General features: G+C 60.8%; 1 protein-coding gene across 1 annotated transcript in view; it reads right to left on the reverse strand.

The window, feature by feature from the left end:
• Positions 1-13483, reverse strand: part of CDH13 (cadherin 13) — a 700004-nt gene that overhangs the window by 146099 nt on the left and 540422 nt on the right. Inside the window, exon 6 of the mRNA XM_055146163.1 lies at positions 5318-5462. Within this exon, the coding sequence (XP_055002138.1) occupies positions 5318-5462 (145 nt within the window). The remainder of the gene's footprint in view (positions 1-5317; positions 5463-13483) is intronic.

Here is a 13483-nt window from a genome sequence, read left to right on the forward strand (position 1 = left end):
GAGCCACAGCCCGAGCCGCCTGCTCGGACGGCACCACAGGGCGGGCTGGGGGGGGCCAAAGGGACCCCACCCCGCGTGCTTCCACAGGGAGGCGGCTCGGAGAGGGTTCTGGGGCCTCTGTCCCGGCCACGCGAAAGGGAATCACTGGGGCCCCCAGCGGGCACCAGAGCGGCCGAGCTGCCCTCCGGGGGACGGCCTGGACAGCCCTCGGGGGGACAGCCTGGACAGCCCTTGGGGGGACGGCCTGGACAGCTCCCCGGGGGACGGCCTGACAGCGCTCAGAGCCGCCTGCCTTGGGGCACGGTGCCCACTAGGGGGCGTCGGGCTCTCCCGGGAACGCACCTGAGGCTCAGCATATAGCCAGGTGACCAGGAGCCAATCTCCTGCCCCCGTGGCCTCCCTCCGCCACACCGCACACACTCACAGGGCACGCCCACACGCGCACACCCCGGGACAGACGTGTCACACGACAGGGGACTCGCCCTAGTCCTCACTTTTTTTTTTTTTTGCCACACCTGCGGGCTCTTCGGGAAGCCCCTCCCTCGGGCCTGGCCCAGGGGCTCCCCATTCTCTGGCTCAGCTCAAGTGCCAGCTAGAGCCGCTGCCTTTGCCACACCGCCCCGGGCTATACCCCCAGAGGGCAAACGGAGCGTCTTGTGTCTTGTTTACTTCTCCGTCCACGCTAATGATCTTTAAGCCCAGTCATGAAAACACTTTGGGGACGCCCTATGGCCGCGGCCAGAGCCTCTCGGCAGGCAGGATGGCCTGGGCTCGCCCACGCAGCCCTCGGACGGGTGCCGACTGCACCCCTGGAGTGACAGCCCGGCGGGGGTGGCTTGAGGGTGTTTCCTCGATGCACCTGCTCCCGCCGGCCGCCCCCCGCCCCCCGCCCCGCTCTGCAGCCAGTGGGCCCAGGGCGGTCCCGGCTCCGTCACTCCGGGCTGAGGCCGCGGGCCGAGGGCGCCCGTATCTGTGCTCTCTGCTGGAACCGCGGCACTTTCTCATTTCATTTTGCAGCCGCTCGACTGGCCCCTAATTTTCATCTTGGCTGGAAACGTCTGTCAGATGCTCCTTCTGGAAGGTCACGGGGCGGGGGGGGGGCATCACCGAGTCTCTGCCCTCGGCCCCCTCACCTGCCCTCTGCTTTAAAGGACGCGCGTGTCATTTGGTGCCTTTGTTTTTGGAAGTTTATTTTTCCAGTATTTGGCGTCACACATCCTCTCAAATGCCGAGTGGGGGTGCACTGGGTCGGACTGAAAGCAAACGCGATGGGCTGGTGGGCAGGCAGCCGGGAGGGGCCAGCCCCTGGGAGGGGCCAACCCCCGGGACGGACCAACCCCCCCCAACGGACCAACCCCCGGGAGGGACCAGCCCCAGGGAGGGACCAACCCCCCCCAATGGACCAACCCCCGGGAGGGGCCAGCCCCGGGACGGACCAACCCCTGGGAGCCTCCTTCTCACTCGTGGCACCTTCCCCAGGCCCAGGACGCAGAGGTGGGGCCGAGCGGGAACAGGCAGGACAGCAGGCAGAGGCCAGCCAGCGTGTGGGGCTGGCGGGAACCGGGACGTGGTGGCCACAGAGGAAGGGTCCATGTGCAACGGAGAGTGGCCTCTTGGACACCGTCACGCCTGCACTCAGGTGTGGGGTGATCAGCCCCCTCTGAGCCGAGGCCTTGCCACTGCCCTGCGCTCTGGCCAGAGTAAAGCGGGCCGGGCCTTCTCCCGCCCCCTACGCGCCACGGGGGTCTTGGGGACCACGTCACAGGTCCTAGCGAGCACAGTGGTGCCCGCGGGAGGGGGCGGGGTGGAAAGGGGGCCCGCGCCTCTGACCACTGACGCCCGTTCCTGCACCATATCCCCCCGTGCAGGGATGCCAGGGGTGACTCCAGGAGGGAGGCGGGACCAAGAAAGCCCACCTCGGGGCCCTGGAGGACGCTAGCGCAGGGCAGGGCGTGAGCCGCAGGAGCTCGGGGCTCTGGGCTGGGTCCAGAAAGGAGCAAACGTGTCGGTCAGCCCCTTCGCGCGGAAGAGGCCGTCGCTACATTCCCACGGGGGGCCGGGCCGAATCCCACGGAGAGAGGGTTAGACGCTGCATGTCCGGCCGGTTTGAGATGGTCTCGCCCCCAGACAATGGGTCAGAAGTGCGGGAAAGGGGACATGGCTGAAGTCAACAGGGTGACGGCAGGTCCCAGCCGGGCCGGACGCGTTCCTGATTCCCGAGAGTGTCCCTTGGGCCCGGGGGAGGGCGGGAAGTGAGCGACGGGAAGGAGCGGGCAGTGGTTTCTGGAAACGGTGGGTGCTCGGAGCACAGCGGGCGGGAGACACCCAGAACGTTCTCACCGGCACGGCGACAAGGCCCGTCCGGGTTGGGGCGGGGGGTGTGGGCAGAGCTCAGGGCGGCTCAGTGAGTCTCGCTTGGGAAAAGCAGGAGACGTGAAACACGGAGGGGCCTCGCTGTGATTCTCAGAGCTGCGGGCCTCAGGGAGCCCAGTGAGCCCCAAGCCCGTGTCCCAGCCCCGAGGGAGCACTGCACAACTGGGGAGAGCCGCACCGCGGCCGGACGCCCAGGGCGCACTGACCAAGGAGGCGGCGTCGGTCCCAGCAGGCCGCAGGCTGAGCTGTGTCTCCGCTGGCTGGGCCGGGACCATCCCGGGGCGGGTGGGGGGGTGCAGGCTGGGCTGGAAGCAGCAGCTGGTGGGCGAGGCCGGACTTGGGGCCGACGTTTGTCCGAAGGCGCGAGCTGCTGCTTTGCATCATGCCCGACCCGTCACACCTGCGTTGGGGCGGGCCCCCCGTGAGGTAAGGCCAGGCCAGGCCCCGCCCCCGCTTTGGGGTGGCTGAGCCCCACGCTCGGCCTTGGGGGGCCTGTCTGCCCCTCGCTTGGCTCTGCCCCAGGAGGGAAAGCGCAGCGGCGGGCGGGTCATGCGGCCCGGAACCACGCTGGCTGGGCTGGCGTGTCCCCGACGGGAAGGGGCGAGAGGGGAAGGGGGGAGCAAGGAAGGTCTGGGGGTCCCGGGGCTCCCACGAGGGGTCTTCCCTGCGCACCTGCACTGCCAGACCCCCCCTGTTCCAGGGCAAGCCCAAGGCCTCCCTCTGCCCTCCTGGCGGGAGCCTCAGACGCCGGCCGCAGGGAGCACTGCAGGGCGGGGCCACGGGGCCTGCAGCCCAGGCGGGCGCGTGGGGCCGCTGTGAGGGTCGCTTCCTCCGTGTCCGCTGGGGTGGAGGGAAGGACAGTGGAGGCGACTCTGGCACCTGGCCACTCTCAGTGCGCTGGGGGTTCCGTGGTCCTTTCCACCGTGAAGTCGTCAGGCCCCGAGGCGTGCGGGATGCGGGGCTGGGCGGCACAGGCCGAGTCCTGCACGCCAGCCCCCGGTTCTTACAGGTGACAAGGCCAGGTCAGGGCTCTCGCCCGCCGCCCTCCCTGGAACCCGCGTCCGGGACACGGACTCTGGCGGCTCTGAGGGACGGGGCGGGTGGGCGGGAGAGGATGGTCCCTTGCGGAGAGCAGAGCCACGTGCCACTGAAGAAGGGGAGCGTGGGGGCCCCCGGGGTCGCCCCTCCCCTCCTGGTCACTCCCCGCCCCCCTGCTGGCCCTCAGGCCACCTGCCCACGCTGCCGCAGGGGCCAAGGGACCCAGCAAGTCCTGCCGTTCCCTGTGCTTGACCCCTCCCCCGTCTGAATGGCTGTTTGAACCCTGGCTTAGAGTCAAGTGCGTCCGGGCCAAATTCTGCCCGCTCCCCGCCGCCCCCCCCGCCTGAGTCTTCACGCGTCTTTCTCGGCAGATGCGGACCGTCGGCAGAATTCTGAGACAGTTTCTGTTCTGCAGGAGATGCGCCCCCACCCCCAGCCCCCGCCCCAATGGAACCAAATCACTTTGTGCCTCAAGAAATTGAATGTGTATCAAGGATTGCATATTTCTCTGAAAACATGACATGTATCCGAAGCAATAACATCTGAAATTCCCTTAGAAACTTTGAGGACAGGCACAGTGGGGAGGAGATTGGACGCGGCTAATCACCCGCACGCACACACACACAATACACAAAGAGACACGCGCGCCCGCGTTTCCGGAGCTATTTACATTTAGAACGCTTTTCCCGCAAGTCTCAAATTCAAGGCAGCCGCACGCAAGCACAGGGCCGGGCACCCGGACCCCCCCCCCCCCGACCCTGGCCCCCCTCACCCGGCGCCCCCCCACCCCGCCCCACGGAAACCGAAGTCACGCTCTGCTCCGACTTCGCCCCGAGAGCTTTCCCCGCCGGCCTCCTCACTTGCTCTGCCCACGGGCAAGTTTCAGATTCCCAGAAGCTGCAAACCCCCCCCCCCCCACCTCGACTCTTTCGCTGGAGGCTGCCAGCCCCAGACTCTCTCCTGCCCCCCCTCAAGAAGCCTTTGGTACCCCTCCCCCAGCTCCCCAAACGCCCCCTGGCCCACCCACGACATTTGGTTCCTTTATGGCTGAGCAGCTGGATCCCCGTTTTCCTAGGGCGCACCCACAGCCCAGGAAGGAGAGGGACCTTCGGGCCCCCGGGGGCTCGTGGCGCCTCCTTTAGGCGAAATCGAGGTTAGACGCCCCTTTGCATAGACATTTATTCACCTGGATGGCTAGGCCGGTTGCCATGACAACGCCTGGCTCCGCACGTTATTGCTACAGCCCGTCAATTCGGGGGCCGGGGGAGGAGTGGGCCGGCCTGGGCTGGGCGCCGGTGCCCGCTGGCCGCTGGGTGACTTGCGCGGATCCGCGCTGATCCCCTCCCTCAATGCCGGCTTCTCCCGCCCGGTGTGTTTAAAGCGGGGAATCGAAGCTCTTCTAACTGGGACTTTTCTACTTTGTCCTTCATTTCTCAGGCGCGACTCCTACGGCTGGACACAGAGGGCTTTAATTAGCAGCTACTGGGCCCACCGAGGGGGCCCTCCGCACTGTCTGCCCCGGCGGGAAGGTTAAGTACAAGCAGAAGGGCCTCGTGGCCCCCCTCCGCGTGATTCCCTACGAGCCGGCTCGGCGATTCCAGAGAGGAGCTGTCTCGCCTTTGCTCTGGCTGCAGGCCCTCACAGGGAGGGGCGGGCAGCGTCACTTTCACTAGGGGCAACGGTGAAGAGAGAGACCCGGAGGCTCGCGCAGAGACCCCAATTTCCCACAACAACGACGCTGTAAAGGCACACGGGGAGGCGAGACGGGCCGTCGCGGGGGACCTGCTTCCCATCGACCCTCCGACCCCATTCCCAGGGCTCGCGCCCATTCTGACGGCAGACGGGAGCGGCCGTCCAGCAGCCCGGAGACGCCGCCCCGCCCGCGGCCCCTCCCGAGCGCGCCTACCTGTGGGCGAGCCCTCCATGACGTGGCCCACGTAGGGCCCCTCCCGGAAGCTGGGCCTGTTGTCGTTCTGGTCGATGATGATGACCTCCAGCGGCACCGGCCCCTCCAGGGTTCTCCCACTGTCGTCCACGGTCTCCACCGAGAGCTGCGGGGAGAGGGAGGGCGTCAGGGAGGGCGGCAGGGAGGCCGGGGCGTGGCCGCGCCAGGGAGCGCGGGTACCGGGCAGGCCCTGCGGCCAGGGCTCCATCCCGGGGGCGGGAGCGGAGAATCAGACACTGGCGAGTAAGAGACCAACGAAGATCAGCTCCTGCCGCCCCCGGCCCCCACTTTCGGGAATCTCACGGCCACGTCACCAAGCTGGACACGAGGCCCAGGAAAGGCAAACGGGGACAGGAGGGAGACGCCGGCGAGGGGTCTGCTCGGTTTCTGGGTTTCCTCAACCCGTGCAGAAGAGGACGCTGGGCTGCAGAGGGGACGCCTGCTCGGGGCTGGGCGGGGGGGGGGGAGGGAGACTCGGGGCCCTGGGGAGAGTCGGGGGTGGGAGCCGTGGGGGCGACTCCCGAGGAAGGGATGTGAGGGGCCCCGACGAAGCTGGGGTCTCCTGCCCCACAGGGGAGCCCGTGACGAAGGCGGGGCTGAAGGCCAGCGGGGCCGGTGCTGGCGACGGGGCAATGCAGGGACCCCAGGCCCCGTTTGCTCTGCTCCACCCGGCCTGGGCCATGCTGGGCGGGCGTGTGGCAGGACGGCGACACTTGTCCCTGGCCACCTGCTGAAGTGGCCACTGTGGGGGCTGGAGCCATAGCACAGCGGGGAGGGCGTTTGCCTTGCACACGGCTGACCCGGGTTCGATTCCCAGCATCCCATAGGGTCCCCCGAGCACTGCCAGGAGTGACTCCTGAGTGCAGAGCCAGGAGTGACCCATATGCATCACTGGGTGTGACCCAAAAAGCAAAAATAAATAAATAAATAAATATAAATAAATGATAAATAGAAAGAAGCGGCCGCCGTGGGCTGGCACCAGGCGATGCAAGGCTCCTCTCGCCAAGCCAGGCACCCACCACCGAGTTCTCGTCTCTCTCGTGGGCCCCGCGGACACCCCCATGTTTAGGAAGTGTGGCCAGCGGCACCCAGGGCCCGCCCACACTGCCCGTCTACCCGCTTCCTCAGTTCTCAGCAACCCCAGAGGCCGTGAAGCGTCGCCCGGGAGGGAGCAGGGCTGGCCACGATCCAGGGTGGGACTCGCCAGCGAGGGCACGGGGACCACCAGAAACAGTATTTTAAAGACAGTGTCTGGGCGCGGGCCACGGAGCACAGCTCAGAGCGATGCTGCGGCTGCCGCCCCGACGCGGTGGTCCAGGCCAGCCCCGGGGGACATCAGAGGGAAGCACCTTACAAAGCAGACCCCGGGGGGCGGCGGGCCCCTCTCCTTTCGGAAGGCAGCAGACCCCGGGGGCGGCGGGCCCCTCTCCTTTCGGAAGGCAGCGCGGCTGGCCAGACGCCAGGCACCGGCCTGCACTCAGCCTCACTGGCGCCGGTGCCCATTCTGCGGAGACGGGAAAGCTCGAGTGACTCAGTGCAGAGCCGTGGGCCTCTGCGTGCCCCGTGAAAGGGCGCTGGGACAGGGCTCACGGGACAGGTCAGAGAAGCCCCAGCTGGGAGAGTGACGAGCCCTGCGGGCCTGCCCGGGCAACTGGGTGAGGCACACGGGACAGTCTGCGTGTCCCCTGTGAGAGGCGGCCACAGGGAGGGAACGTGAGCCAGAAAACAAAACAGACGCCGGGGCTGGGACCCGGGGAGGGAAACGTCTTCGTCATCTGTCCTTTAAGGCCATTTCCTCCTTTCGCTAGCAAATTCACACAAGCAGGCAGGCACCCATGCACACGTACACACAGCACGTGTGCTCGCACACACACACAAACACGCGCATACACACAAACACGTGCACACACACAAACACGCACATACACACAAACACGCGCACACACACAAACACGCGTGCACACACACAAACGTGCACACACACAAACACGCGCACACACACAAACACGCGCACACACACAAACACACGCACACACACAAACACGCGTGCACACACACAAACGTGCACACACACAAACACGCGCACACACACGAACACACGCACACACACAAACATGCGTGCACACACAAACACACGCACACACACACGCGCACACACACAAACACGCACACACACAAACACGCACACACACACAAACACGCGCACACGCGCGCACACACACACTTTGCTGTTGGGGCAGAGTGAATGGTGCCTGGATATCCGGGCTGGGAAGGTGGGAAGTGGACAGTCTTTTAAACACCTGCACCCAAAGGGGGTCTTACAGAGACGTTTTCCTGCGTCTCTGCTGTTTTCAGAGACACTCGGAACAAAGCCACGCCAGAGAGGCGGCCTGAGCCTGTGGGGACCCGTGTCCTGACTCGGGCCCGGGAGACAAGGACGCGGCTCCACCTTGGCCCGGACACCTCCACAGCTTCCAGCCGCGAGGGTCTGGGGTCTGCACCCAAACCCCACCACAGACTCAGGGCAGACCCCTGGCCGTGGGGTGGTAGAGCCGCAGGCCTGATCTTGCTGGTACACAGAAGGGATTGAACACGCCGAGTCTCTGGCCCCCTTCGCAGATGGGAGGCGACAGATACCGGGGGTGCTGAGCCCACTCTCAGGAGACTGGTCGTGAGAGTAGAGATCTCGGGGCCGGACACACAGTGCGGCCGGCCCTGAGTTGGTGCCGCACCTCACCGCTGACCCGCATCACGGGGCGTCTCCCTGGATTTTCAGACACCACAAAGAACTTGCTGGCTTTGTTTTCGAGAGTTATTGGGAGGTGCCCCTGGGGTCCTGAGGGTGCCTGAGGGCTTCCCGCCTCACCCAGAGAACGTGGCCAAGCCCCCACCTCACACTCCTGGCTTCCTCAGGGGCCGTGATGTCATCAGAAGTTAAGACCAGTGGGTGTTTAGCCCCTCCCAGATGCTCTCGACTGGTAGGCAGCCATTCTCAAAGTTAATTAACCAAATCTCTTTAAGAAAAATAAAGTCCAATGAGCACTGGCCCGGAGTGTTCACCCAGCAGTTAAGCAAAAGGAGACTCTGGCATGAGGGGAGAGGGCGGGAATCAGTGAGAGAAGACGGAGGGCGGGCGGAGGGGGACGGCAGCGACACGGGCCCGTGTGCCCGAGTGCCCTGTCCACCGAGGACAGCTACTGGCCATAGTTAAACAGAGACCCTGGGAACTAAATGAAGAGAATGAAGAGACAGCCCCAGCTCTCGGACTGAGGCAGAGGCATCCCGAGCTGACGGCCACACGGGCCGATGGCTGCTCCAGCCCGTCCCCTGGCTCGGTGACGAGCAGCGCGAGCGAGCGTGTGGGCGGGGCCAGCGAGGCCCCCCTCCTGGGTGGAACCGTGGGCAGCACTCTGTGGCTGAGGGGACGTTTGGGTCATGACTGAACAATAAGGCAGTGCGAGAGCCGGTCGTGCACGGAGAGTCCCAGACCCCGGGAACAGTGTGTGTGTGTGTGTGTGTGTGTGTGTGTGTGTGTGTGTGTGTGTGTGTGTGAAGCCCCACGCGGGTGCTCTGCAGATGGTGCTGGGGAAAGGGCCAGTTGGCGCAGTGGGAGGGCAAAGCTCCTCGCCCGGCTGCTATCCCCGGAGGGGAGGTGCTGGGGCCTCACAGGACGTTTCTCAGACGGCGCACCCGCCTGTGGCAGGGAGTCAGGCCAGTGACCCAAGAGGGAAAACGCATGTTACGACACACCAGGGGCTGGCTGGAAAGACGGGTGCTGGGGAGGGTCCTTCCTGGCCTTGCACGTGGCCAGCCCGGTTCAGTCCCCAGCACACATACGGGACCCGGGTCCCGCTAGAAGTGACCCCTGAGCAGAGAGCCAAGCGGAGCCGTGGCAATAGCTGGGGGTCACCAAACCCAGAGACCGAAACACCAGAACAGCGAAACAACAAAGCCGCAAACACGCAGAGCCGCCGCGTGTCTCACAACAGCCCCGCACACCTGCCGCCCCCGGGGCCTCGGCTCGGCTGTGGCGCGTTCTCCGGGCTTGCCACGTGAAAGACAGTGACCCCTGCCTTACGCGGCGGCTCCCAAGTGACAGGAGGAAGAGCACCATAAGTAGGAGGTGACGGCAGCGGGGGTGTGGGCCCTCCCGATCGTGGTAAAGCAAAAACGCTTAATCTGGGGACAGAGCCACGGAGAGAGTGAAGTGGCCGCCCCAGCACGGGGCCCAGCACGGGAGAGGGAGTGGGGGAGGGGGGGCCGGACCTCACAGGGTAGGGGGAGGAGATGACTGGTGACAAAGGTCAGAGTGCAGGTCCGACAATGGCCTTCCTGGCCCCCCGGCGTCTCCGCGCTGTGCTTCTCCGTCTGTGTTTTGGGGTGTCTTTGCTAGATGGGGGAGTGACCATGCTCCCACGTGCCAAGCAGCGACTCAACCTAATTAACGCGGTAATAGCGAACCAGGCCACAGCCAGTGCTCAGGCGAGAATCCTGTGACAAAGCAAGCGGCCTGTAATGGAGCCAATTACCACGCGTGGCCCGCCCGTGCCTCTCGTCACACGACTGTTAACATCGCGCCCTTCCCTGTGAAGGACACGGTCTAGTTAGATAAAAATCTGATCCTGAGCTCTCACCCAAGGGGCCAACCGACACAGAACAAAATGCGCCATTATTTTTTTTTTAATTGGGTGGAGGCCAACACAAAGAAACCGGCTCATTAAAACAAAACAAAACGAAACAAGATAAATGCTTTTTAGTTTGTGTTTCAAGCCATAGCTCGGGATGACCCAGCAACAGAGCTAAAATCCGGATCAATGGGATTAAAAAAAAAAAAACAGAGCAAGTCACGCGCCAGCTTTGTCTTTCTGGAGAGAAACAATTAGAAACGCTTCCTTGACCTTTTGGGAGCACTGTGGTAACTGCTTCAGGACAGACACGCGTGTGCGTGGAGGTGCCCGCCCGCACAGGTGCTGTGACAATTGCTTCTCTGAGCAAACGTCTCCATCCAGCGTCGGCTTCTCGGGGGCTCCTGGGCCCTGCACCCGTCCTCCTCAGCCACAGGGTGTGGGTCCCGAGAAATAAAGAGACGACACGGGCTAACACAGCGGGGCCTGGTTTCTCTTCCCCAGACAGGACGTGCGTGCCCCCTCCCAGCCTGCTCCAGGCCTGCGCCCCCCTCTGAGGCGGCCCTTCAGGACCCCGCTTCCAGGATGGCGCTCCTGCCTCGGATCCCGAAGACCATCCTGACGAACAGAGACGGTTCCAGAACCAGAGGTTTATGTAACAGAGGCCTGACAAACATCAGCCATCTCCAGCGGAGTCTAACGGGCTCCGACGGAGTCTCACCCACAGTTTGAGAGAGGGCCATTGAAGATGAGATGCCAGCACTTGTGGCCGCGATCGGCAGAGACAAAGAAAGCCTGAGAGCAGCGATGGCGAAGGGGCAGAGGGGCACCAGCGACCCGCCAGGGGACGCCCAGCCGAGACTCCCCCTGGAAGGCGGCGGGCGTGGGGCTCAAGATGTTCTCAGCTTTAAAAAGAATCCGGGAGGCCTGAGTAGGCTGCCTGGCTGGATCTTGGCTTCACGGCTGATAGTTATGACAGTTATATTAATAAATGCGCGTTGGGCTGAAAACCCTCCTAAGGATTCCATGGAAACAAAGACGCCCACGAAGGCTGTTCTATTTGCACCACAGTGAGTTTGCAGGTGCTCCCTAAAGGTTGGAAGAGTCTAGAATGTTTGTTGCAATCAGAAGGAAACAAGAAACCCTAGTGATTTGACTCCCGTACAGCTGAATTCGCCTTTCTTTCCTACATCCGGGTCCTTACATATTGAATGAGCACACTATCAGACTCACTTAGTACAGATTTCTCTGGAAGAGATGTACTTTACACGCAGACGGGACCATTCCTGCGGCCCAGTTAGAGCACACGGAACTAAGGGCAGGAGCACGGCGTTCTAGGTAATGCTTCTGTAGCTAATTGTCTTGAACAGTGGAGGATGGACAGACGTTTTGAAGTTACGCGTTTCTGTTTGCAGTTCTCACACCTCCTCCCGCACCCTTTACATTTCACAAAGACCCAGGCAAATCCTCCAGCTAAAGTACGCTCATTGACCATGGAGTTCACCCGAGACTTAGCCCGGAGTCTGTCCCACCACGGGTCTGCCACGGCAGGAAGTGTCAGTGGCATTCTCAAAGGTGCCAGTGGCCCTGTTCTTACAACCGAGATGCTGAGTCACATTTTCTAATGGCAATGTGGCTGCTGACCATTCAATTAATCTTCACTGTGGATTATCTGGATGGATCCAACGTAATCCCAGGACCGTGGAGAGGAGGGGGGATGGGCTAAGTGGTGCGGCTCCCTGAGGGGACTTGACCCCTGACCCCTGAGCTTTGGAGAAAGCGGAAAAACCCGAAAGACAAGCCGTCCTGGCAGCCACTAGCCGCCTTTCTGACATGGACTTCCTCCCTGCGCTCCAGAATGAACTCAGGACTTCAGGCACCTTGATTTTAGGTCGCTGAGAAGCACCTTAGACTTGACTCCTAGAAGAGCAGAGAAATTGCCAAGTTCAAGTTGTTAGAGCAGTACAAGGAAGCCAATAGGTCCCCACATCGACTGTCTGATCGGGAGCACTTTTTAGGGTGACAACAGGTGCCATTGGCAACTAACCAAGAACAGTAAGTAGGAGCCAGAAGAGTCTCAGGCGAGAAAGACTCCGGGGCCTTCCTGGAGTGCCGGACAGCTCTAGGACGTCACCGCCACTTTCCGGCTCTGGTGTCGCTCGAAAGTCACGTGTGCGTGCGCCCGATCCTGGCCCGAGGGACACTAAACAAGCAGAGGCTGTGGAGCAGGAGAGGGACGTGGCCTTGGCATTCAATTTCTCCCAACAGACCATTTTTTGGTAGACTTTTGCAAACGCGGATGCGGGCCCCGAGACTCAATTCTTATTTGTCAGTCATTACCCCTCCGAAATTGCTTTTCTATTACAGTAATCCAGATTTCTCTTTGACACCAATCACGCGCATTTCAAGTGATTTTTCTCAGCTTTATTCATTTATCGAAGTTGAATCTCATTATGGACCGACGCCTGGAGAGCTCCCAGGGAAACGGTATTTTTAAGCTCTTGTACCTTCCCTCCACCTGCCTTTAAACAGCTCTGCCGTTAGCTGGTCCGGGTGTGATGTTTACGGCTCTCTCTCAAAACCATCAAAGGGCCAATGAAAGTTCCCTACTTGCTAGATTATTAATTAAAGATTTTGACACAATTATCAAATGTTATTTAAAAGCTTGTTCTGCTCAGAGCTATCGTACTTTCTTGTCAGTTTGGAAATTTGCTTTTGGAGCATGTCTTCCATCAAACCCACTAAAAACCTTCTTTTAAAAAAATTTGCATGCATGCTCACAACCAGGCTGGACTTTGAGGGCAGTTTTGATTGAACTTCTGAAGTAACTTTAATTAGGTGGAAGAAATATATGCAGATATTCAAAATAACTTGAGCAGCTTGAGAAAGTTCCAGTGAACATTGCTCTCTCAAGAGGGGGCAGAGGCTGAGAATTTTAATTGATTCAAGAAGAGTTTATAGAAGTCCTGGGTGCCGGAACAATGCCAGATTCATTACGGATATGAACAAGGGTTAAAGGGGTTTTTGTGCAAAGGTGACGAACATGATACTTTTGAAAACAAAGCCATAGGAGAAACTTACTGAGAATTTAATTTTACTTGCCTTAACCCCTGTTCAAATTAAAATGCAGAAGAGTGGGATAGAATGTACTGTTTGTGTATTTTTAAAAACAGATCTTAAAAAAATTAAAAAATAAGTATTAAATTGTGGCTTATGAAACATGATATTCTCTTAAAATGGAGATTGTCATAAAGACATTTAAATTATAGCCAAATAAAATTCAGGTGGATTAAAGTATTAAGAGAAAAGAAATCAGTGAATATTACTTCATAGAGTAGAAAGGTATTAACATTATAATTTGTTGTGTGAACTGTTGAGCAATTAAAACTACTTATATACATGTTTAATACGACTAAATGTCAAATACAGATAAAAAAAAATGGAGAAAAATGTTTGTATCATGTGAAACCAAAGCTTACTATCCTGAGTACCTAAAGAGATG

The sequence above is a fragment of the Sorex araneus genome, chromosome 8 (assembly GCF_027595985.1).
Source record: "Sorex araneus isolate mSorAra2 chromosome 8, mSorAra2.pri, whole genome shotgun sequence".
NCBI classification, from domain to species: domain Eukaryota; kingdom Metazoa; phylum Chordata; class Mammalia; order Eulipotyphla; family Soricidae; genus Sorex; species Sorex araneus.